General features: G+C 40.2%; 1 protein-coding gene across 3 annotated transcripts in view; it reads left to right on the forward strand.

Annotated features, from left to right (window-relative positions):
* Positions 1-3943: 3943 nt before the first annotated feature.
* Sox102F (transcription factor Sox102F) overlaps positions 3944-25579 on the forward strand; it is a 95722-nt gene continuing 74086 nt past the window's right edge. Inside the window, exons 1-2 of one of the 3 annotated variants that reach the window (XM_066396309.1) lie at positions 3944-4189; positions 10268-10369. Coding sequence is in view for 2 of the 3 variants with exons in the window: in XM_066396311.1 (XP_066252408.1) it covers positions 21262-21290 (29 nt within the window). In the remaining variant the exon portion in view is untranslated. Of the gene's footprint in view, positions 4190-10267; positions 10370-21143; positions 21291-25579 lie in introns of those variants that run through there. The other 2 variants (XM_066396311.1, XM_066396308.1) reach the window with 2 other exon arrangements.

Genomic DNA, 25579 nt, shown 5'->3' on the forward strand with positions numbered 1-25579 from the left:
CATACCTTCCCCTTACATCTTGTTAGATATTTGTCTCTCTCCCATCCGCGGCGTTTTTTCCATGTAAAAGACCATGTCGGAATTCTTTAGATAATGGAAAAGGTGTGTGAAGCAAACAATGCCCGTTCGCCATACGCACGGTCTTCTTTTTGCGCGGGTTCAGCTCTCTCTCTTATATGGAAGAAATCGTAAGGATTCTTCGCGAATAGCATTCCGTCGTATCATATTCTGTAATTTGTGGTTGTGTTTGTTTAATATTCTCTCTTTGGGTTTTTCTTTGATAATGCTGCCACATAAATAATACATACACGTCTTGCCTTTCAGAAATAGTCAGAATAGTTTATCCCTAGTTTATATAAAACGGATATGGGATTCGGATTGTCCCGTTTTTGTATGCGCATTTTCAATCATCCTAACGGTTGAATATTGATACAAATATAGGCGTAATTATGTTACGCTTGTGCTGCCTGCCCTTTTTTGTACCGACGAACGTTAAAGTCTAGTTTCTCTCCGATGTAAAATGCTGAAATAAATCGCTAGTTTCGGAGAATGGAAAACTCCAGAACAGCCTCAATGAATCTCGAGTGTTTACAAAGCTCACCCTAATGGGAATCACAATACATTACCCCCGGTGCCGTGTCTATTGACTCGCTTGACAAATGCCCACTATTCGAGTCCACAAAGCCGATGTTTTTTACGATTTTCATCGACAGAAAAGAATTTCCACGTTTTCGCCCCGCTTTTCCAAAGTGCATTCAATCGTTAATCATGAGAATAAGCCCGTTTCTTGCACGTCTTTAAGGGAGAATAATGGTCTGTGGTTTTTTCCGGCGCAGCTGATTGATTTTGAACTTCCATCCAACTTTGGCAATCAACTAATACGCAGCAGTCGTAACTTTGATTATTCCACATTCAGCAGCGTTCCATCTGCAGCAACTACCCGCAAACAACGTCCTTTATCCAGAAAATCAAATTGTTCGAGCGGAGAAATTCTCGAAATCAAATTACATGCCGGCTTAATACGTATACGTAGTCGAGGATTCGAGGTTGTATTATTCCGACAGGTCGTATGGCAAATTCTGTTGGCATTATTACTCTGGAAATCAAAGTCATTGTTCCTGGCAAGCTGCTCTTGAAGCCTCACTCCCACTCTCCGGCTCTAATTTCTATCGCAGACCTCGTAATTAAGTTTCTTCATATACTCCTATATTCAAGATGGGGTCACACGTCGAACGTATGTGGATGTTGGGAATTTTAAGCAGAACTGGGTCACGTCGTTTCGAGATTGTCGCTCAACGTTTGCCTGGATTTTTCACCCGAACGGCACTTCCAAAGACAATCGTTCCTTCAGGAATTCTTTGCAGGAAATCAAAATTAGGTTGCGACGGTTCTGAACCTCGCGTAAAGTTTACTGGAGTGCACTGTATCGGGTTTCCAGACCAACCCTGGCCATAGAAGATCAACATGGGAAATCGGTTTTTATTTTTTTGCGCCTGCACGAATTATTCAATTGTAAAAATTTTTACGTGGAGGTCATAGTGCTCAAGACCGGCCATCGTTCCGCAATTTTTTCAATTTTCCAATTAGAGCCGTTTTGGCTCAAAACGCCTCCAAATAAAAAAATTTGAATGTCCCGCGCAACCGTTCGAGGCCACGATTGGTCAGAGTCAAGGTCAGAATTTAACAAACACAAGGTTGCCAACAACGTAAGCGTAAAAAGCAGATCATAAGATATCCTTTAGAGATATCCTTAAGGTTAATCTCTGGATTTCCATCGATTTTTCACTGAATTAACCTGTAAACAAGTTAAAAACTGCTTAGAAATTAGCAAAAAGAAAAAATTTATTTGACGTGAAGTTTTTATGCTTGTGTTGTTGGCAACTTTGTGTTTGTTAAATTCTGACCTTGACCCTGATCAATCGTGGCCTCGAACGGTTGCGCCGGATATTTAAATTTTTGAAATTTAGAGGTGTTTTGAGCCAAGGCGGCTCTAATTAGAAGATTAAAAAATTGCGAAATGATGGCCGGTCTTAGACCGTGTAAAAGTTTTTTAATTGGATAATTCGTGCAGGCGCAAAAAAAATAAAAACCGATTTCTCGTGTTAATCTCCTATGTTCAGGGGGCACCCGGTAGAATCCTTTCTTATCCCACTTATGTTAATAAATTTACTAATTTTTAATCTATCAGGGGAAGTGTAGAGAATTAGCGCTCCCTTAATTGCTTTGGCATCCGCGTGACTCACTAAAAGGGCTCCCTTTCATCAGAAGGGAAAGACCACGATATTGTTACCTTCAGACCAATTTCATTGCTGACTTTTCTCCCTAAAACCAATTGAGAGATGACAATGTCTTATTTCCCAGGCATCCTGTTCTCCGCCCTTCTGCTATTCGTGAAGGGATAAAGTCGTTTTTTCCTTCTTACAAGCTCTGCTTAATTGGACTTCACATTGTAATTCTATTTTTGTGATACTGCAAAGGCTTTCGACTATGTCAGCTTGAATGAGGTTAAAATCATGGCCTGTGAGTTGAAATTGAGTAAAGGGATAGGAGGCTGAGAGCTCTCCTACACCCTTTTACAATTGTTATTTATTCCCCACAGGTTGTAATTCAAATTCTTATCGTCTTATCTATTCAGCGCTTCTATTCCTTTTTCGAGGATCTGCGTTATATTTGCTAGCTCTTTTAAGGGTTTTAAACCATTAATTTGCATTCGTGAACTATTTCTCACGTGTCCAGTCTCGCAAGGTAAAACTTTGCGATGACCTTTTCGCATTTTATTAATTACGAACACGATCTGGCCACGCCCGAAAGCCATCTCGCGCCGGTAAATCGGACACATCTAAAACAGTTACCTCCAAAGCATCCCGCTTTTACCACAGTAAATCCTGTATGATGCATTCCACGCCATACGTTGTTACTGATTTATCGTAATGAAACGTAAAACTTGATAAAGACGGCCATAAAGCATGGCGGGTATTCCGCTGCTTTATTCTCTTTATATTGTTTATTGCCTGCTGCCTGAAACGATCGTCCTGAAAAAAACCATTGTGATGATTTAGGGAATTCTCCGGTTTTAAACGTTGCCGGTTGCATGTTTCCAACCTATATAGAGGCCTCTATCGATAATGAAGAAGAATTATTATATTGTATAAAAAGAAAACGGTTCAAGAGTACCACCCCAGATAAGTTGAAGTCTACTTTCAGGCGAGTGACCAGGGTGAGCAATATTTTTCCAGAAACGTATCACTTTATATTTTAGGTAATAATGCACTCGTGCGTTTATATAATTTGAAAACATAATTTTCAAGCCTTAAAAACCTGAGCGTGCAAGTCACACTCTAGACAATCCGAAAAACGAAGTAGATACCCTGCTGACTTTCCCTCTTCTCAATACTAATTCTGTAAAAAACATCACGGTTACTGTCCCTGATGAAGAATCAATTTCTGTAAAAAGAAAACTCTTACGGCGCACCACCCTCGGATATCTTCAACTGCTCTCGCAGGGGTGTTACCAGAGCACATAATATTTTTCCTGTAATCTAATGATGCTGATGAGATTTATCTGAATCATTGTTTTATTCAGAGCAAGAAAAATCAGTCGGCTTCCTTTGTGGCTGTAGAACCCATTCTTCCGTGGCTCGCTCGGAAATCTAAATACGAATAAGGACATTCTTTAGTCCGTAGATAAGTGGCCATGTCAGCCGATTCCTTTGGATGTAAATTTGTTCCGAGACACTTGTGCGTAAAGCAGGAGAAACGCAATTTTTAATAACGGACATGCGGTTACGTCACAGTTGCCTGCCCTGGGTGGGCACGCGGATTCATCCCTTTCTAATAAGCCTCCTTAAGAAAGAATAAATAGATGCCGGACCCGCTTGACCACCTTAACAGATCTCATGTGTCCCCCACCGGTCCATTCTCACCATCATGTGTGTATGATCAGTGCACGGAGCGAAGTCTTCGGCTTAACACGCGAGATACTCTTAAATGCTCATGAATGGACTGTTGTTGGAGTTTACGGATCGATCTATGTGATGCCTCTCGCTATTCTTAGACCGGTGATATTTATGATTTTCCTCGATAGTGTCGATAATCATTTGGTGGCAGATAAACATATTCCTAAGGGAAGAGTTGTGTGGTGAGGGGTCTGATTAATGCCGGGTATCTTGCGAGGATTTTAACCTTTGAGGTGAGTCTGGGAAGTAGACGTAAATACCGCTCGGTTTGTGCATGTGAGACAGGCCCAAGATCCTACATTCCAGAATTCACTAGAACGTTTGACGTTGTAATCTCAAAGTTTGACCAATTGTGTGCCTTTATCCGTAAAAATGACTTTGGAATTTGGGTTCTTCACGTAGTATGATAATCCTGTAGCCGCAAGATGACAACATCGGTGCAGTTGCAGACCCCTAATTTCTTGACAAATTGCCCTTTAAAGCAGGTTCTTAGTAGTCATGGATTACTCCTAATCCCGTTTTTATATGCTCCTCATAATTGGTGACAACCTTCAAACTTGAACAGCCTTGAAATGCCCCTTCATACCCCATCACTTCACCTTTAGGATGAAGCGCACATGTCGACCACATTGGCGGTCATGTCCAGGCATATTATGTTTGGGTAACATTTGTATCCCATGATGGGAATGGTTATGTGTTATGGGTCACTTCTAAAGGAACATAGTATTTTTTCCCGCTTTTCGATTTAAACCAAATTATTTTGTGTAAAAATCTATAGAAAGTCAGATAATCTTTCCTATGGAAAGTATTTGGGTTTCCAATAGAAACCGTTAGTTTGGAATACCCTAATCACTGAATTTGTACTATTAGCACTAAGGAAGTACCAACAGTACAGGTACCATGAATGACCACAAAGTGAGCTAAAAGCTCTTGCATATCAGATCTATACTTCTGCCCACCAAAGACCCGCAAGAGAATACTGATTTGATCCTTTTAAATCTTCCTTTACCATGAACTTTGGCTATTATGAATGAATTTAGTAGATTTATTTTTTACGTGAAATGGTTTGGATTTTTTCGCACTTACGCAGAGGTAGATGCGATGAATACGAAGTAAAAAAATTAAAAAAGGGAAATTTACAAGGAAATCTGCTTTGCGATTATTTCACTCGTTGATCGAATGGAACCATCACCAAATCGAGCATAAATAGCCACAAAATAAAACAAGTAATTGCAGAAATTAAGCAAAAAAAAATTAATTGTGGTTTTGGAATGTGAGTCAAGGTCAACATATGGAATTAATGGACAAAAACGTACCCATTTTTGGACAGGGTAACTGTAAAGCCACTTTCTACAGACGCTCAAGTGCGCCTGTTTCGAAGCAAGCACAGGTTTCAACAGTTTCTTTTCGAGGAATTTCGCCTCAAAAAAAATTGAGACTAATATGCATTCTATATACTGATCGTGGATTGGAGCTCTAGAGTCTCGGAAATTCAGCATCTTTATTTCAGAGAGACTGTCGAAGTCGCGGAAATCTGTTAAATTCATTGCTCTACTGTTTCTCAAAGTGAAATTCAGCATTGAAACTTGATACATCAACCGAGGTCCGGGAGACCTGGAAATGGAGTTTGTAGCATCTCTACTTTTGAAGCACTTCCGTATCAACGTAGTATCTCAGAAACTAGAAGAGATATTACAAGATGGTTTGGGCGACCTCATTAACACGATGTAATCTAGAGCAGCTTACTTTGAGGTAATTTTTTAAGGACAACTGCTCCAAGGGTTTCTTAGATATCGGCGCTTAACATTTGAAAAGTGGCAAAAATTAGACGTCTCAGTACGAATTTCTCAAAGCAAGAACTTTCAATTTGTATATTTTTCATGTTTCTCACACACAAATTCTTCAAATTTGAAGCGATTTTCCCGAGCTAACCTCAAGTCTCTGTTTCTCTCATTTCTCGAATTCACTCTTGTTGCCGTTAACCAGAACTAACCTGACAAGTTCCTCTTCCTGCGTTCTTTCTAAAACGTTCCAAAAGCGAATTGATTTCATTAAATAATTAATTAATCTTAGCTAATCTGAGGTATTCTACCTGATAGTTGGTTTCTCAAACAGACCATCGACAGATCTAAATAAACAGGAACTTCATAAGTTTTTGTCACTTATTTACTTCTCACCATGAGTTGAATTCTTGGGATGTGATTGTCCGGATTGTGTGTGTCTTGTTTTCCGTTTTTTGTCTCCAATGAATGGCAATTTCAAGCGATATGTCGAATGAACCTTTTTTGCTTGTTTCTCAGTCAAAAAATTCTTCATTATCAAGAGGTTTTTCTACATTAATCGTTTCTCAAATAAAATTTGCCCAACCTGAATTAACCTGAGTTATCTAAGCATTCTCCATTTTTCCAAGAGCCGTTTCTTCAACGTTCGGCTAAATCTGAGTGTGAAATAACTTACAGTCAAATATAACCATTGGTCACGGGGACCTTACTTCTGACTTTGGTTAACTTCATCAGCCAGTTAGTTCGGGTCAATTAACAACGAATCTTAATTGATAACTGTCGCTCCCTAACTGCACGCTAAAGAACCAGTTTTAAGGACCGGTTCTTCAGTGTCCTGCTAAACTGCAAGTGAAGTAACTCACAGTCAGGGGTAACCATCAGTTAAAATATCTTTACTCACTGCGGAGATAGTGCAAATAGTTGTTCTTGTTAAGTCTTATCTTTGGTTTGAAGAAGATCATGACTGCCAGTTAGTTGTTAGCTGTGGCTCCCTAACTGGACATTGATGAACCGGTTCAAAGTCCAAGTATGCTCATTGGGAAACCTTTTGATTCTCTGTATTCGAAGCACCACTACTGTTTCTGCTAAGAAAGGATCATGGTTTCTATGCCAATCTTATTAGCTGTTCAGTAAGAACTTCTCAAAGCAAGATTCCATTCCGTTTTTTTCTAGCCTGAACTAACCGACACGCTATTTTGTTCCCTGACGTGACTTTCTGGACTTAAACCAATTTAAGCGGATTGAAATGAAATCGATCCCAGATTTATTTTTCTTTTATTGACTTGTCCTCATTCGCAATTTCCCACAAATCCTTTGAAAAAAATTGATGAAATCCGCCCAATTACAGGCAGAGTTTAAGCCTAAAAGAAAGCCCAATCTTTCTTCGAAGACGTGCCACAATCGAATGTCTTCGAAGCGAAAACACGTCGATAAAACTCCACAAGGGGATCGATCAAGTCGAGCAATTATCGAGCAACACACTCGCAATGCCTCAATAAATGATGACCGCTACAAAATAATCTTTAAAAATCTGTTGTTCAAATGATGGATTATTACCACATACCTGCGTCTTGTGTGTAGCTAAACAATGGATTATTAAAAAACCAAAGGCCCTAACACCGCGGCCCGTTTATCGTGAAAGAAATCCCGCAGTAGAGATGTGGGCCTAGTTTGATTTCGGTTTTCTCCGTTAAAGATACAGATCAAGATCCTCCGGAAAAGGCTGTCAGAGTGACGTCATGCAGGTCAAGTCGGCCGGTGGAATCGATTGTATGAGGTAACGGTCCTTTGCGGTGTACAAGGCACGAGGTAGGGCCATCAATTGCGAGATGAGTTTTGCCAGTCAATTTTTGCTTTTATTGAGGTCAAAAGAGTCTCACAATCCTCTTTGTGAGACGGCGATAACATCTTAAGTGAGAACTGTGAAATCGTTCATTAATATGGAGACGGCAATCAAACGGTAGTAACAGATTTAATGTCGCCCATAAATATATCACGAATATCTCATTTTGCCTTATAAAATATGAAATGTAGGCTCTAAATTAAAATTTGAATTTCGACCATCTGCCGCTGATGAGACTAGATCCATGCAAATTGTCCATCCCACTTCCTGTCCTGTCAAACAGTCCACTTAATTTCGAACGGTAAATGTAAAACTATTGTGAACACTGAGGGAAGACGTGCCAAAGAGAAAATAAATCATTTTGACAGATCAGAACTTTCGTTGCCGAAAATTCAATTACCGTACTTGCCAGCCCAAAGAAACGAGAAACTTTTAACTAATAAGTGGGTTGTAACAAAGTTGATGAATTGCTATTTTAAGTACGTATTTGTTTAAAATAACTTTTACGGGTTAAAGATGATTTAGAGGTTCTGTGAGAAAGGCTTTGACGAGAGCGAGCGGACTCTCGTTAATAGCCTAATGGGCTTTTAAAAGGCGGCTTAAAAGTAGGGCTGGATTAATTGAAACGGACCTAACGGTTATACGAACTTTTCGTTTTTCTGCCGGACAATGTGATTTGTAATGCAAATAATCCAGCGATTGATATCGATGTCGTAATAAAGAGCCTGTAATCATCAAAATGCAAAAAAAGCTAACGAGAGCCTATTAAAATTTTCCCATTTAGGTAAGTGCATCAATTTTCTTATCATATCAACTCCGCCTAACCGTACATTAATTCTGTTTTAATTTACGGCAAGAAAATCGAAAACCAGTTGCTGTAGCTGGCAAAAATGCGCGCATCCGCTTGCAATTCTTTCGATCCCCCTAGTTCAGCAAAATAAAAACAATACTAAATCTTCTTGATATCTTCCTGCTACATGTGTTTTCAGCTTTTTTCAACGTAAAAAACGTCAATTAATCTCGGCGAGAAGATTAACCACTTAATCAGAATAAGACCAAAGGGTCCTACACGCAAGTTAATGAAATCTTAAGTAGCAATTCAATAATCCGACGACTGTTAGCTCAAGGAAGCCATTCCAGCCTATTGCGGCTCGATCTTCGTGCTTAATTATGCGATTATCAAGTTCTCTGTTTAAGAACACCTTTGCCGCTTTGTCGGCCCTCCGAGTCCTACCCGGCGAACTCACGGCAGGAAAGAGAGGAGTACTGTCTCTCAAACGGCACCAGACACGTATTCCAAACGCTGGAAAAGCGCAGAATCCAGTAGGCATCAGAAATGTCCTCGCCCTCACATCGTTCCGAGGTGAGAGTGGCTAGATAGAACGAGTGTTAAGTCAAGGAGGGGGTCTGCCAGGGTGGTCCAGAATAAACGTGCGATGGCACAGGAAGTCAAGCAGAAGAGAAGCTGGTATTATCTGTCATGTTGTTGAAACTTGAAGGGCAGCCGCAGAGGAACCGCGAGATGCCTTCAAGTCGTTCCAGAATGAACATGTGAAGTGAGAGAAGCGGTTCCTCATAATCCTCCCCATTCGGTTTTAGATTGCGCGAAGACTTAAAAGTATGTTAAGAAAGCGTTGACGGCAAATGCGCAAAATTAGAAAGGATCGAGGATGTTGGGAGATCGCGTTTCTACTTATTGGTTTCTCCAGGAATATGCGTGCGTGCGTACGTGTATCAGCTCTGCCCTTTGGCCCAAATTTCTTATCCGAGATTTTGATGGTAACTTTGCTATGGATATTTACTGTACGTGATTAACCAGTCGTGAGAAATTCCCAAAAAGGAAACGGTGCATGGTAGAAAAGTAGCGAGGGCAAAAGTTCGTGCGTTCAAGAAAGAGGGCTCCTCCCTCTCAGTGGTCAAGTGGTCAGGAAAGAGAATTCCTCCCCCTCAGCTTTCGTTCATGACAACAAGATAGGCATATGGGACACATCAGTTCTAGCAAAGGAATAGGTCATCATATGAGGATCGAGACAATCATGGAAGTTTCTTGTCCACAAAATAAACAAGATTTTTTGGCTTCATCTCAGCAGGTTTATTAAGAACGTTTCAAATGAAGAGTCTTTTACCGACCATAATTAGAAATTATAAATAACAAAAACTGAATCAGACATAGGAAATATTGATGCAGATCAAGTACAAGTTGATACCCCCAACCCATTGCAAATACATGAGTGATCAACAACAGCATCAAACTTTCCACGAAATCTAAACACCCCGACTCTGATAAATAAAATATTTCTATCTGCCGCGTTACACGGAAGCGTCTAAGAATCTCAAAAATGGACATAAGACGATCCCGAAACCTCCTGAAAACAGACATACTGATATAAATAAAGAATCCCATGCAAAAGCCATGGAAGAAATACCATTAAAGTTTAAAATTCATAAATAACGATAAAATTAGGAAACTACGTGACTAGGAATTTGTAGGAAGAGAAGGAGCAGCTCTTATGTAAATCTAATGAAAACTACAGCGGTGTTACGGTTAGCGACTTCACATTCTACTAGACTGTCCATGGCTTTCCATTATTCCTTGCTGATTCTTAATACATCCTCTGTGCTCTATTTATTAATTTTTATTGTGAAAGTAAGTTAAATTTGTCAACTGCTTTTATTTTTGCTTGCAGGTTGTGTGCGATTCTGAAATCCGGAGATCCAAACGCGGCTTCAATGATTTTACGCCTTGATGTGGAAACATAAGCTCAGTGGCGGGTTTTCTCCCTTAACAGGTAAGTGGTGCTTCATACGGAAAAATTTCGAAAAATCTGCGAAGAATTTCTTACTACGAACAACACTCTCTTATTAATCAAAATAAACCCTCGCGTATTCGTATGTGCCGCATATGAGCCAGTGGTTTTATCGTGTCCATAATCTTTCTGACGCAAGACGTTTCGCTGCGAAATTTATGTTTGGCTGTCCAACAAAGCGAAATTGCGACCACAAAGAACAAATTAGCGCCTTAAAAGCTTCCAAGAATGCGTTCCGCCGTCCCGTGTCCACGCCGAAGACGACCCGCAGCGTGAGATATGTCCTTTTGTTGGACGATGCTGATGCGGTCCTAAGCAGATAAAATTCCGTGTTGTAAAAAAAAATTACGCTCTTCTAGAATCAAAACCATTCAAGACCTCCTCGACTACCTCGCGTAATTTGTCTGCCTTTTCAGCTGGTCATTACTAATGATGCCCACAAAGTGCTTGACTCGCCACTACCATAACCGTAAAATATGACGAGGTATTGTACTCTAACTCCTCGCGTGTTTCGCGGTGGGCTTTGAGCCAGAGGGGAACCGGGCAAGGGTACATGGTACCACCGCTTGTAAACAAACTCTCAACACGGCTTATAAATAGGCCAGCTAATGCCGACAAATAATGGGTATTGTTAGGAAGGCTTTTGGATTGATGGGCATCATTGAAAATGATTTTCCTTCATGAGAATTGAGCAACAACAGTTTTGCGCTATCCATCAGAGAGAAGATCAATCAAAGCAATTCAAGAAAGAAGGTCCATCTTCCATTATTATTTTGTCAATGGGAGTTCCTGACAGGAGCGGCTAATAATTCAAGTTGCCAACCAATGACCAAGAAGTAGCAAACAATTGCCGGGATTCCATTAAAATTGTCTCGTTTTTTGCAACTGCAATCAGTGTGCGAAAAAGTGTCACTTTCCGCACATGTTCTCAGCTCATAGCTCGTTCATTTTGACAGCTAAATCGGTTGACTGTTTTGACATTGACGCGTGGATGCGCATAAAATGGACATTGACGGCGATGAATATGTAAATAATGACCATTGTTGGGAAGTTTTTTGGGCTGCTGGATCTCGTTAAAGAGGATTTTGTTAGTGCCTCACATTCGATGATTTGAGATTCGATTCGACTCAAACACACATCTTTTGGCATAGATATAAGAACAGTTGATTGATGATTTACAGCTAAAGCCTTGTGGCCCCTTCCCCATCGTCGCTTTAAAGTTGCATTGTTCGTGAAATTAACCGATAGAACAAAACCCCATTATATTTGGAATTTTTGTGAATGCCTCAGCCTCACTGGCATCAATCAACACTATTGTGGCCGGCGAATTTCACCTCTGGCGAATTAAAGATGAAAGTTTCAATCACCATTATGGCATCAACTTGTGTGAATTGTATATACGTCGTCGCCCGGGGGCAAAAATTATCCTTTGATGTAGTGAAGGAGCAAATGCTCCAAAATGTTAACTCGAAAACGCCTTGCCGATGTTTCCCGTGGCTCCAATGGGGAGCAAAAAAGTGGAGGCAGCATCTTCCGCATGCAAGCAACAAAAGCTGAAAGGTATCAAAGTCCTATCTAGCTCAGTATGGACATAACATAGGCCGGAGAACTAAAAACTGTTATAAGAAGAATACGGAATGGCTTCCAAGCCGTAGATTCCGAAAGATAATTGTTTGTTTGTTACGCAATTGAGCAGACAGGTACTTTGTTCGGCCGTTCTCGCATTCACTTCTGATTAATAGATCTTAATGTTAAAGTAATGTGCTTTTTTAGCGTGCGCAGAGTCAAAGAACCCGTAGGTTTTAATTATACCATTGTTCAGCTTTCAATGACTTATGTGGTCAGTAGCTGACGATCGAGGGAGCAGGTTCCGAAGCGATAAAGGCATTTTCGTGCCATCTGCTTCTACAGCCATTGTCCAAGAAGATAATTTCAGATATAAAAAGGTTTTTGTCTACCCCACTTATTTGGCACGTAATAAAGGTCGAGATTGCTCAATTACAGCGCGCCTAAAGTGGTCGACATCTGCTTGAAAAAATTCTGAGGGTCGGTAAAGCGAAGATCCTGGATATATCTTCTTCCAGTGAGGATTCGCGATTGCGTTGTTGTCCCAACGATAGGCAGCTCCGGAAAGTGCGAAAGTTATTTGGAAATTCTTCGATATGCAAGAATGAGGAGGGTGAGTGCTTTCTTCTCATCCACCAAGGTATCAGACATATACAGAGTGAAAAAGTTCGAGGTTCATCAATCTCTCTAATCTGAAGAAAATGACGCAAAACATGACGAAAACCATTTTTTTTCTCTATAAACATCTCAATATCTCGAACAGCCATAGAAATCATGATAAAAGCATGTGCAGGAAGGACTCTTGAATAAAATAATCTAAGATCTCAAAAGTATCTTGGATGCTCCTTTAGAAATACCTCAATTTTAGATTTGTGAACACTGAAAAATTTACATCAGCAAAAAATAATGAGTGTTAAAACCCCATATACCTCTTAATGTCGCGAAAAGCGGTAGAGATGATCCGTGTAGATGGAAATTAATCCTCTTGAATAGAGATACGGGTACAAAATTGGTGTACAGGGTGCTCCCTTAGAAATACTCTCGTTTTACATTTTGGAATAGCAAAAGGTGAAGTTCGCCAAATAAATAGCGGCTGCGCGCTCCTCAACATCTCGAAAAGTGATAGATCGTCGTATGACCTCTGCTGTCGCAGTTCACTAGAGTGCGAAACAGGAGCACTAGTTGTGATTTAATTACCAATAAATTGAATTTTTTTAATCAGGCTAAAAAATACCGGGTGTTCCATTATAGATAAATCGAGTTTTGGAGAGGAGGACGCGAAAATAATTCAAAATGAAATTTTCCATTAAATTTCTCGGAAAGTTTTGAATTGGATATTGGAGCTTTATAAGTAAAATGCTCATCTATTGGAGAGAGCAATTCTGGCAAAATGCCGAGTGATCCATTTGAAAAACTAGAATTCCGAAGAGGAGAGCGCAAGATGCTTCTTAAAATGCAACGATTTCACCATTCAACCTCATAGTAGGTATTTTCAAATACAGTAGTCCAATTCCCGTGAAGAAAATGAGCCTCATTGGCAATAAGACCTCCCATTTAACCTCGGCAAGGGTTGCAGATCACAATATCCGGTCAAGTAATCACATCGGCTTCGTTCGGAAAATTTCCTTCAATTTTATATGATCTCTTGCACGTGGTCTGCATGGCTCAATTTTTGGCCAATAGCCCGAAACCGTCGGTCGATCATTGGGCCTTTCGCTATACAGGAACCTTATAATGCATTTTACTTATTCATTGCACACAATCGCATTAAAAATTAATGAACGAGGGGTCAGACTGGCCTTTTAAAAAGACCCTACTTTATTGACTTCTCCCGGCAAACTGCTTGTTTTTGTTCGATAACTTTGTTTGATGGTTTTTTTACAGCGTAGGAGTGACATAAATTTAAAATTATGTCCTTTGATACGAAAACCCACTTTCCCATATTAATCCCATATTGAATCAATAGCTGAGACAGGGAATATTGACAATTTACATAAGCAGGAGCGATTGGCGATGTGCATAAATTATGACTTCCCTGAATATCTGTATCGTTTTAAATCGGCAGAGACGTTGCAGGGTTTCGTAGTGGGCAGTAATTGTGTTGTAGCCTACAGCAGACCATTTGTCAAACCCATTCCGACGATTTATAAACTGTGTCGACGGTAATGTTGCAGGTTCATGAGAAGTTTCAGCGAAATGGTACCCAGGTGATGCAGCAACTTCCTTTTACTTTCAGCGAAATGGTACCAGGATGATGCAGCAACTTCCTTTTACTTTCTAAATTAACCCCTCAGGATTGACGATCGCGCGACTTCCGAATTGGAAGTTTGTCGAAGTCGGTTGTCTGTGCAAAGCCCTTATCGGCTTCTTCAAATGTCAGTTTTCCCAAAAAGAAGACTCCGCATACTATATTGTGTCCTCAGATTGCTCTAAAGGGGCAAACCCCCATTTCACTATCGCGTATCGTTGTCGGAGGGGTTCCGCGACAACACAGGGTGTTGCAAAATATTGAGAATTCTAGGACAAACGTTCAAAAACACAAAGCAAATTTTCTGTAAACATTTGTCCGGAAAGGCTTTTTGCCCTTCCCCTGTGTTCCCCTTTCGCTGACTCACTGGAATACAGGGTGTTAAATTTGAAAATGTTACCTTTCCCCACAGCTCCATAGAGTGTATGTGATATTTAGGTAACATTTGAGGTGGGCACTACTCCTAAGGACATGTTGGATATGCCTCAGTCGAATAGCTCAGCTCTTGTCGCTCAAGCACACCCTCTCCCTTGCATATACACTGAACTAAAGTTTTTGCGCTTAGTTAATCTGGGAAGGTGGAATGGTCACTTATTGATTGCGTTGTTTCAGGGACACCCTGTGTATAACCAGTATTCCTCAGCAGCTACATAACAATAATAAACCTACGGGTATGTGATTTTCTAGGGTCACAACAATAAGGCAGATAATAATTGCATAAAATGTATGACACAAATTAACTATAAAACTTAACAGCCTCGTGAGCTTCTAACCATACAGTTATATTATTTTCGTTTACGAGCGAATAAAATTAGGATTTTATTGTTCTTCGAGCTTGTGCCATGGAGCGATTACTAACTAGGCATAGCAGGTCTAAAGGATATTGATTTGTTGGGTTATGACGTTGCGCACCCATCGAAGAAACAAAGCGAGTACCATCTTTTATGGCAAATAGTTGCATCACCAATGGCTTAAACCCAGATCGGAACACTTATAAAACACCTGATGCTGATCAGAGTTTTTTGTCAGACAAATTTATTGCACATAATATTTAACGATTACTACATAATATAACAAATAAAGGAAATACTTTCATTTCTTGAGCCGATGTGTAAACTTTTACTAACGCCGGCCTATTAATGGTACGACCAGACGGTCTATGCCTGGAAGGCGATGTCGAAATGCCATTAAAACTTGTAACACAATAAAAGATGAATTTACGAAGGCAAGTCAATTGTGGCCTTAAACCTTAATCAACGAGGTATGAGGAAAAGGCCCATCAAGAGGCTCTTCCGTGATCTGCATGTCTCATTTGTGGCTGTGAGAATTGTGAAACCTAACACGATGATGATGAGCTGAGCGGACCTGCGATCATCAGGCAACGTCATGAATAATTATTGCTGCAGTTTCGTGCAAATAACGGTCAAGATGAGGCAAAAAGGGCCATAGGCCTAGAAAATGGAGTATTCCCATCACGTGGCATCGATTCTATTACACCGCAATCGAATAACCTCACTGTTCCGGTTTGGATTCAATGCGACTCTTCTTTAGCAGACGCACGTTATACTAAATGCATAATGGATGATGGGAGATGGACTTTAGCACAATCGGTAACGTGGCCAATTTCTTCGCGGTTTATCTTGCTTTATGGCCTGCTTCATGTTGAATACGACTCAGAGGAACATACGAAAAAAGTGCGTAGTTTTAGAGGATCGCAATTGGCAAAATTGTGTAAAGTTTTTAAAATTTCTTTGAACTCGAGAAAATTAAATATCTTGTTAGAAGCATACGCTCCAACCACGGTACTAGTACTACTCCTGTGCGCCTCTAGTACTGATTTTGTTCCGTTTTCGAGCGCGTGAGTCCCGCTTCTTTTTGTAAAAATCAACATGAACTTAACATTTTTCAAAACTAATAACATCCTAATCTTAAATTAATCATCCACCAATATACCGTATGATTCTAGATAAAAGGGACAAGCGAATATTTTGAAATCGAAAAGACCTAAAAAAAAATGTTCAAATAAAATCTTTTTTATTTTCGAGGGCTCAACTTTTTATGCTGTGAATTTTTCCTGCAAGGTCGCCTTCACCTGTCTTTTGGGGTCAACTTCGTCTTTTCAAATGGAACATCCAATTTTTTTTTGGAGACTCGAATTCTTTGTTGACAGTAAAACTGTTTTTACTTGAAACATATTTTGCTAAAAGTGATAAAATCCTATGAGGACTGAACTTTTTGGACATGGTCTTCAACCACTAAAGCTTCCACTGCATTCCTGGCTTCATCAACTTGTAAAGTTACCGTTACCTTAATTAATAGTTCAGCTATTGTTATACCCTCGTATGACTATTTCATGTGGTACCCAGTTTAGGCCCAACTTTTGAGCGATTCTATGTTGAATTCAGATTCTAGAGACATTCTGTCCGTTCATTTCGCAAATGACCATCTAAATACCATTGCAAACATTTTGCAAGGGACACTAATGCAGAATTCTGCAGAATTTACCCTCGACTGATACATGTCCTGATCGTTTGCAAATCGAAAAGAACTTTTGTGGTTTCACAATTTATCCGGTAGATGATCAACCTCATTACAATAAAACACAACTTATTGGATTTCAAAGAACTTTCCTTTGAATATGGATGATATCTTTGGCTAGATTGTCTGTTCATTGTCGCATTACGACGACCGAGTCACTCGATGATTGGTTTGTTAAATGGAGTTCCTTCAGGGTATTTGGTATTTATCTATAGCTGGTAATGAACTAAAATTCTTCAGGAGTTTCGTATCGTCCGGCTTTAGCCCTAGTTTGAATACTGATGTCGTTTATTCCATCGATAATACAGCGTTTCGATCGCTAATACCACAAGCTTCAATAAGGCCAATTTGGTGAAAATAATAACTATGCCAATTTTCCTCTCGCCTTTTCTTTCCATTCAGCGTTGTTCTAAGAAGTGATGCAAAATTTTTAACATCAGACAATGTTCTCATAAGTAGGGTCTTCCATTCATTCCAAGAATATTCGTATGTAGTCAAACGGTCAGACCAAATACGGGCAGTGCCTGCCAATCTAGTTTGCATCTAGTGAATCATCTTTCTTTCACTCTAATTATCCATTTCAGCCAGCTGATTGATCTTATGTAACCCTTTACTAGTACCAGCCTTGTTATCTCCTGGATCAAATGTGGAATGCAACCAGCTTTCATGTTAGAAACGGTAGCAGTCGGAAAAGATTGGGTCTCGTGTTTCTCAACATATTTCAACAATAAGTTTTCTAAGTTCGAAATCTTTCTCATAGCAGTTTCTAACGTTAATCCCTCTTTGGAATTCGTGTTATGTGAAATCGGCGACGCCGTTCGTTGCCCGTCACATACAGAATCAGATAATCTAACTTTTTCACCTTCACCAGTTTGCTTCCGCTTACGTAAAGTTGAAGTCAAACGTCGAAGATGATCCAGCCCCACGTTAGTTAACTGTTCCTTTCTTGTGGCACCGCTTTGCTCTTCTTTATGTGAGGGTGACATAAACATTTGTGTTTCACTCCTACCTTTATTTGCTGGATACACCACTTTCACGGAATCTACTAGATCTTCTATCACTTTCACTTTCACTCGAAGAAACATTGCTATTAGCCGTGGTTTCAGTCAAGGACGACCCCCCCCCCCGCTCCTCCCGCGCTGCTATTTAAAGTTTTTAAAATGTCTTTGAATTTGGGAAAATAAAATATCTCGTCACAAGCACACGCTTTACTCTTTAACCACGGTACTACTGCTACTCCTGTGTGTACCTCTCGTACTGATTTCCGTTTTCGAACGAGTGAATCACGTCTCACACACTCCTTTTTGTAAACATCCACGTGAACGTAACATTCTTCAAAACTATTAACACCTTAATCTTAATCAAATCATCCGTCAATATATACAGGGTGATCTTAAGTTGATACTTTTTTTAACTGTGTGCAGAAATCAATTTAAAAAATTCAAAAAACTAAAAAATAAGAGAGTTACATCAATTTACCTACCACAAAATGCATTATTCACTAATTTAAAAATAATCCAACGATGTAAAACAAAATTTTTAAATACGAGTTTTTTACCTTTTTCGTGCTTTTAACTTTTTTGCGTCTTGTTATTGCCAGTTTTTTCGAATGTTTTGTTTGCTTTTAGACTCCTGTGTGGTTTTATGAGAAGTTTAGTTTAGGAGACGCCTGTAAACACACGAGAAGAATTAATTGTTCGCACAGAGCAGGCAACAGCAACAATCAGAGGAAAATCGGTTTCCTCATTACGCGTCATTAAGGAACAGTGGTTGCATCGAGCTGAGTGTTGTGTTGGAGTTAATGGCGACAACTTTGAACACGTTCTTTAAGTTAGATAGAATTGTAAATTCATTTTCTGATAAATTGATGTAACTTTCTTATTTTTAAGTTTTTTGAATTTTTTTTATTGACTTCTGCACACAGTTAAAAAAAGTATCAACTTAGGAATCGCCCTGTATACAAAGCAATCTTCCCCCACAACCGACAACAATTTTCAACAATATTAATAATAATTTCTAACAAGTGCTATTATCTTGTATCGTTGGTGACGCAACAGGGGGGTATCGTCATTAACGTAATAACACACGATGACGTGTATGGGAGAAAGGAAGAGCTAGAGTGACTCACCAAAATTCTAAAAACCCGGTATTTCCATAAGTGGCCACCGCAAACTTTCCGTCCACCTGACCTATAGCTCTCTCTCCATACAGTTTATTAAGACTGATAATTGACAGGCCCATGGTCCATCCTCAACAACCTGTCATCACTTAGATTATCGACGTTGCCAAACTTTCATAAATATACTGATTTTTTGTGCAGAAAGTTGTCAATCAAATGACTCTTTTGCGGAAATTTGTCTTTGGAGTGATATGCCACTGACGATCGGTTCAAAACAAAGCGTACTTTCTCATCACCCTGTGCAAACACTTAGCCTCCTTTCTGAAGCGTCAAACTCAGTTTGTGCCAAAAAAAATTTCGGCGAAAACGATATTTCATGAAAATGCAGGGTTTTCCCACATGCCGTTATCTCAAAAACTGGTAATGAGGTACGTAGCTACTAATCTCTCTCATAAATAAAGTATTCCCGACACTGACAAGATTACGATTTTGTGTCGGCAATTTTTCCAAATCCAGAAAGGTTAAAATTCCTGCTCTTTTCCGCGGAGGCACGCCCCAATTGTCTCTTAAGGCGCTTGTTACTGACCCCTCAGGTGTACTTGGTCAAACGCTTGTAAAACCTCGTCGTAAGCGACAAAAACCTGCACATAACTGTTCGGACGGTTCTTGTTCTGAATTCCAATTTACGTAAAGTTCTTGTGAGAGAAAAGCGGTCTGATCTGACGTAGGTGCAAATGTTAATGGAAAAATTGGGGAAACCTGTATAAAGTGAAACGTTGCAGCGTAACTAATCGGCCACACGAACATGATTAATATTCTTTTAAGTACGGGAACTCATCGGATCCCAATGACGCGGCCTGACCTGGCACCTGCTGGGTCCCCCGTGGGGCCTTTCTCTCTGTTAACTCAGCGAATGCGTATTTGTACTTACGTACGCCCGTCACCCAGACAGTTTACGCTGATCATAGAACATATTTCAGCAGGTTTCGTATTGTGCCGATTACCAGAGGCGTAGTAATTGCGAGAAAAACGCAAATTTTCGAGGAAAAGTCGATTTTTATTAGGAAACCGAGGGCGTTTATGGCGGTTTGGCGGCGTCACTTCATCTCCTGACCAGTAGCCGAGGTGACACGATTAGCTGATCATGTCGCAGTTCATTATGACGGTGAAACAAAGACGGTTGCAAGATTGCCATTTCCACAAGTCAGATATGAGAAAATTGTGGACTAATTCGGTGCATCAAAAAATGAATTTTTCTGTCGCTTTTTGCTCTCTGACCCCGGATCATTTTCCCAGCATATTTTACAAGGGCTCAACACTCAAAACCAAAAATCTTTTTCCGATTTCGAATCTTCAAATATCTCCAGCTAATAATGCGAAATTCCCATTAGGGTCGCTCTACCAACATTTCCAGAGAGAAGACACCAGCTCTCGCATTGTCGACAACGCTCCCCCATGTGAAAACTCATTTCCGCCGGAGAAAAGCCGATTTAATTTTCTGTTATCGACAAACAATATTGTGAAAGGGTGCAAACGCGACTCAATATTCTTTCAATCAACACAAAAACATGTCTCTTCGCCCATTGCAGTCGGAAAAATGAGTGGAAATTGCTAGGAAAAATTCGCAGGGGTGCGGAAATGTGCAGGAAAACAACAATCTAAACTCCACGTCTTTTAGAAAACAGAACAAAAATTCGATTGGGTTTTTTGGAACGTCATCGGTCAGACATGAAGGATGATGAGGGTTTCATCGTTAATTCATTTAAAATGACAATCAGGGGCTGCGTTATCAACTCGGAACTATGCGTGGAGAATATTTTGGATGTTGCCCCACATTTTGAACCATCCATGCAATCAGCCGTTTCCATCAGTCATTTAAAAAAACAATTGAAAGTTGCAATGTTGCCATTTTCAGGTTGCCCGTGAAAACAGTGTTCTTGAGGCAACAGTTTCCCATTTTCTCTTGTATTGCCATGCAGGTGTATTCTTTTCAAAGAATTCTATGACATCACACGCATAATCCCCACCAAATTGCCATTATTCACTTTCAGGGTCGCAACGATTCGAAACATATTTGTAAAGTGTACTTTTCTGGACTAATGCAAACATCCAGGCATAGATAGCGAATATAATGCTCGCATACCAGAGATTAGAGACCCATTGCCTTTGTGCCCCTAGGGAATAACAAACAGAATTTAGGTTTTATCTCTTCTTCGCGAATAAAATACAATATTTGCACTTTGATAATGTACTTTCTGCTTTTTTCGGCGACCGGGCAAGTTGTCAAGTAAGTTTTGTTCGATTTTAGTCATCGATGGTACTATTGGTACTCAATGCAAGTGCCGGCTATTATAGTACACGTGACTATTCTTGGTTCATTTAGTGGTTGTGCATAGAGACAATATGGCAGAAGCTCTGGATTATAGCATGAGGTATGTGTTTGCAATGGTACGAGGTATCATCGATGGGGTGCTTGTGAGGTTATGGGCTGTTGCCGGGTTTCTAAGTTTCAATGCTTGCTGAAGAAGTTTAGCTAACAGGGAGCATCAGAATTAGGTCGAGAATATGAGCTAAGCTACAAACAAATATTGCTTTTGAACGTTTTTTATGCCACGCCGGATTACGTAACCAGGCCTGTTTATCAGTTACACAATTGGCAACAATGACTAATTATTATTGACATTAAGCTGTATTGCTATTTTGAGCGGGAAAATTGACTGTTGCTTGAACCTAGAATTATGTTGGTGCCCGTTGCGGTTCCATATGTAAAATTTCCAAAATCGAAGTATGTACCGCAATGGTTCCAAGTCTCCTACAGGGTACTTCTATAAGAGTTCAGGTTTGGGGTTTGGGTACTGCGCGAGCCCATCAGGCTCGTCGAAGTTTCAATTCTAGCTACGAAATCCAGATTTCTGGACGAGCACAAACTTCGATTCGAAGATGTGCCGATGCGAGTGAGTCAAAGATGTCTAGCAGCTGCTGCAAAAATAGGACTTTATGTCACTAGGAGTGAAATTGGGTCTTTATGGGCCAAACCCAGAGATTGAAGGCCAAAGCGAAGCTGAGGCCATCAAAACAAAACTGGGAATTAATCCCAATTTACAGAAACGAAAAAAATTATTTGACACCCTGTAGGATAAGACGAGCAACTTTTGAATCAGGCAAGTCTAGTCGATTGCTCTATTTATTGGGACACCCTGTTTAGAAGGAAAATGAAGGTTGAAAGGCTGCCGGGATTCGTTTAATATATGGACAGCGAATAACTTAGTATCTCAGAAATCGAAAGAGATACTACCGCCCGGATTATGCCATAATATAGATCTCGAGCTATTCCAGACGGTTAGAATTATTATTTAAGGCGATTGCTCCACAGGTTCCAGAGATATCGCCGCTCAGAGGTTGAGAAGGGGCGGAAAGTAGATAAACGGGGTGGAGGACGCTTTTCCCCTCATTCCTTTGAAGATCTTTCTTCCCCGCCCAATGAATCAAAAAACGCGTGAAACTATTCCTCGCAATAACGTAAATCCTTCCCCTCTGTGTTAAAACTGAATGGCTCTCCACTTTAATTTCGCTAAAATAATGAAGTTGTCGATTTAAATACACAAATTATCAGCCCGGGCAGTTGAGTGGGAATAATCTTAACGAATATCTTAATGAGTACCACCCCAGAAAACCACAATGGGCAAGATCGAGTCTGTGGCGCTCCAGCGGTGACTTTGAGAATTCTCTCGGTACTGGCAATCGGGACCATGTTTCTTAAGTGATGGTATCTCCCTGTATTTATTCGGTAGTTGCACAACCAGCCTGTATCTCTATCAGGGCTGCGAGCTACGCGCTATCTCTATTACTGCCCACCTGATTATTTTACATTTACACGCATTTCTCTCTCGGGCCAGACTTGCTGTTCTTGTTTCCTCGTCGTCGTCGTTTTGCACTGACTCCGATGGAATAATTATGGCCATTACTTCTGAACAAAAGTAGATTAGATCATCGATAATAATTGGCTACCGTAATATATTTTGCCGGATTACCAGGGGTTTCGTTAATGAAACGCACGAGAAAGTGCATTCCATGGCGTCTCTAATAACAGGACAATTCCTTCACAGACTCTGCTACCTATAATTTCTCGAGACGTCTTTTTGCCTGTTATGCATAAACAATCGCTCGTTATTGGTACTTAACGCATTTTTGTTCCTCTTGAGTGGCCTAAGGCCAGACCGTTGACTGCAGTCGCTTATTATTATGCGTTATTACGCTGCATCGATACATTTTCAGAAATGTTGGAAATAGTTCGTTAATCCATAACAAATCACTAAAGACACAAGAAGCGGGCAATACTACTAGAAAGTTCACTTGCCACTCCGATTCTAAATCTGTCGTCCTCGCACCAGAACACGGGCCTATAATGAGGCTCAACTTGTATAGTCCTCTCATTAACCTTTGGAGTGTAAACTCTGGTTTCAGTTAACAATGATTTAACGACTTACTTGTTTCTTGTCGGTATCAGGTTTGTTTTCTATAATTAGGAAGACTTTCCGAGGTAAGAAGGGTGCATAATGGGTTCTGAAATAGGCTCGATGATTGATGCCATTTTTCAGTCCGAGATTTTGTCATACTTGGCACTATAAATAAGGACCTAAAAATACAGGAAAACAAACCGTCAGATCATGAGATGAGCGGTCCATTTGTGATGCTATAGGGCCCCTCCACTCGCAAGAGGTCCAATACGTTTTTCTGGTAAAAGAATTTTTTCCCGTTCGAACCACATATCCGGTTTACGGCTTTTTTCGGAGGTCCGGATGCTGAAGTGTATGACGACCTTTAACTTCGGCAGTTCTTCGATAAATCTTTAAAGAAACCGCATTAATCAAATTGATCAGTCAATGAACGCCATGGCTCGGTTGGTTGCGAGCGTGTTTTAACACTCAGCCATAAAAATCTCAAAAATACATCTCTACATATACAGGGTATCATATCATCACGGAGATATTTTAGGGCGCGATAGTACTTTGCAAAATAATAAAAAATGCTAATAGACCAATAGTCAAAAACGCGTCATTTTCGACATACAGGGCGGCACATTTTCAATAGTTTTTACAATTTTGTTTTCGTTTAAATTTATTTTTATTAGAAATTTGATTAAACTTTACAAAGTGCTTCGGATGGTTGATAACTGAGCCCGATGATTTTTTCCTTAGTTCCTTCAGATTCTTAATTTGCATCGATAGATATTTTTGCAAACCCTACGAAAATACTACAAGAGGCCAAAAAGCTAAAGAGTCGAAGGAGGAATTTAAATTTGATACCAGAATTCATACAGGGTGTTCCAAAAAACTATGCAAACCATAAGATAGTGCATGGCCTAAAAAAACATAACACCCTGTATATGGCTGCCGCCGATTTTGCCATTTTGTGCTAGAGAGTCTGAAAGAAAACAGGTGTATGATATTTCAAAAATGTAACTTGAGGCACCCGTGAGAAAGATGCAAAATATCAGAAAACTTGTGAAACTTTGCTACTCTCTGTGTCGAAAATGGTGCATGTTTTGACTATATATCTATTAACATTTTCTTATTATTTTGCAGAGTACTATCGCCCCCTGAAACGTCTCCATAATGATATGTTACACCCTGTATAATCTGACTAATAGGTGCCTGAAGTTGCAAGTTAAAGAACTTTCTCCACCTTTTGTCAAGAGACTTTCAAAATATTTGAGCAGTATGTATTTCCTAACGATGCCTCTGTTGGCGTCCCTCAATTCCTGACTACCCCTAGATGGTTCGATTGAGGTCTCTCAAATCCTCGAAATACAATGAGAAGCTTCTTCACTTTAGATGCACTTAAAATTACAAAAAAAGTCCTTAAATCGATATCCAGGAGACTGAAGGATAAAATGCCAAATCCGTAGCTCGCCATTGAGCAACCTTTGAGCTCTTTGATGGACGAACGTCCAGCATGAACTGGTTTAAGGCCGGTAGATAATTTAATACCAACCGCGAAAGATGGTCGTTTGAGACGAGAAAAATACGGCGACCAGGCCTCGACATCTTAAATTACCGCACAATTGCATGAGATTTGAGAATACATCTGCATAATTTAACATCCGATCGGCTGACGATATCATTGTCACGTTTCCACTCTTTTTGTTCGGGAATCCGAATCGTGGGTCTGATTTTTTTTGTCTTTAGCCCCGAAGAAGTGGCTCCACATACAGGGTGTCCGTTTCTGGAGCTCGGGCATCTCGCCAGGCGTGAAAGATTCGAGATCGGCCGAATTGAGTTGCACAATTCGGGGGGGTCGGGGTCTTAACGGTTGAGCCCCAGAAAGGGCCACCCTGTAGACTCATCAGGCCTGCTGACGCAGCTAAATGACGCTTACAACAGTTGCACATTATCAAATCATCAGCTACATCATTTATTCGCACAAAGCCCCTACACTGAGGTTTAATTTTAAGTGTTCATGTAACATCATTTCGAGGCTATAAATAATGTTTGATAAATGCGCATCAAACTGGCAATAAAAATATATTGAAGATGTGTGTTTATCTGTCCTGGACGAATTCACGTTTTGGCATCATTAACAATTTGACACGCAAACTCCTCCCCGTGTAAGAGGAAAATACCGCCTCGGAGAGTCCATTATACCGGACGATCCTCTTTGTAATCCATCGAAGCCCCAGAAAGTAATCGTTATCATTCAACATTGAGTTACGGCCTGTCAA

Source organism: Euwallacea similis, chromosome 13 (assembly GCF_039881205.1).
Source record: "Euwallacea similis isolate ESF13 chromosome 13, ESF131.1, whole genome shotgun sequence".
Taxonomy (NCBI): domain Eukaryota; kingdom Metazoa; phylum Arthropoda; class Insecta; order Coleoptera; family Curculionidae; genus Euwallacea; species Euwallacea similis.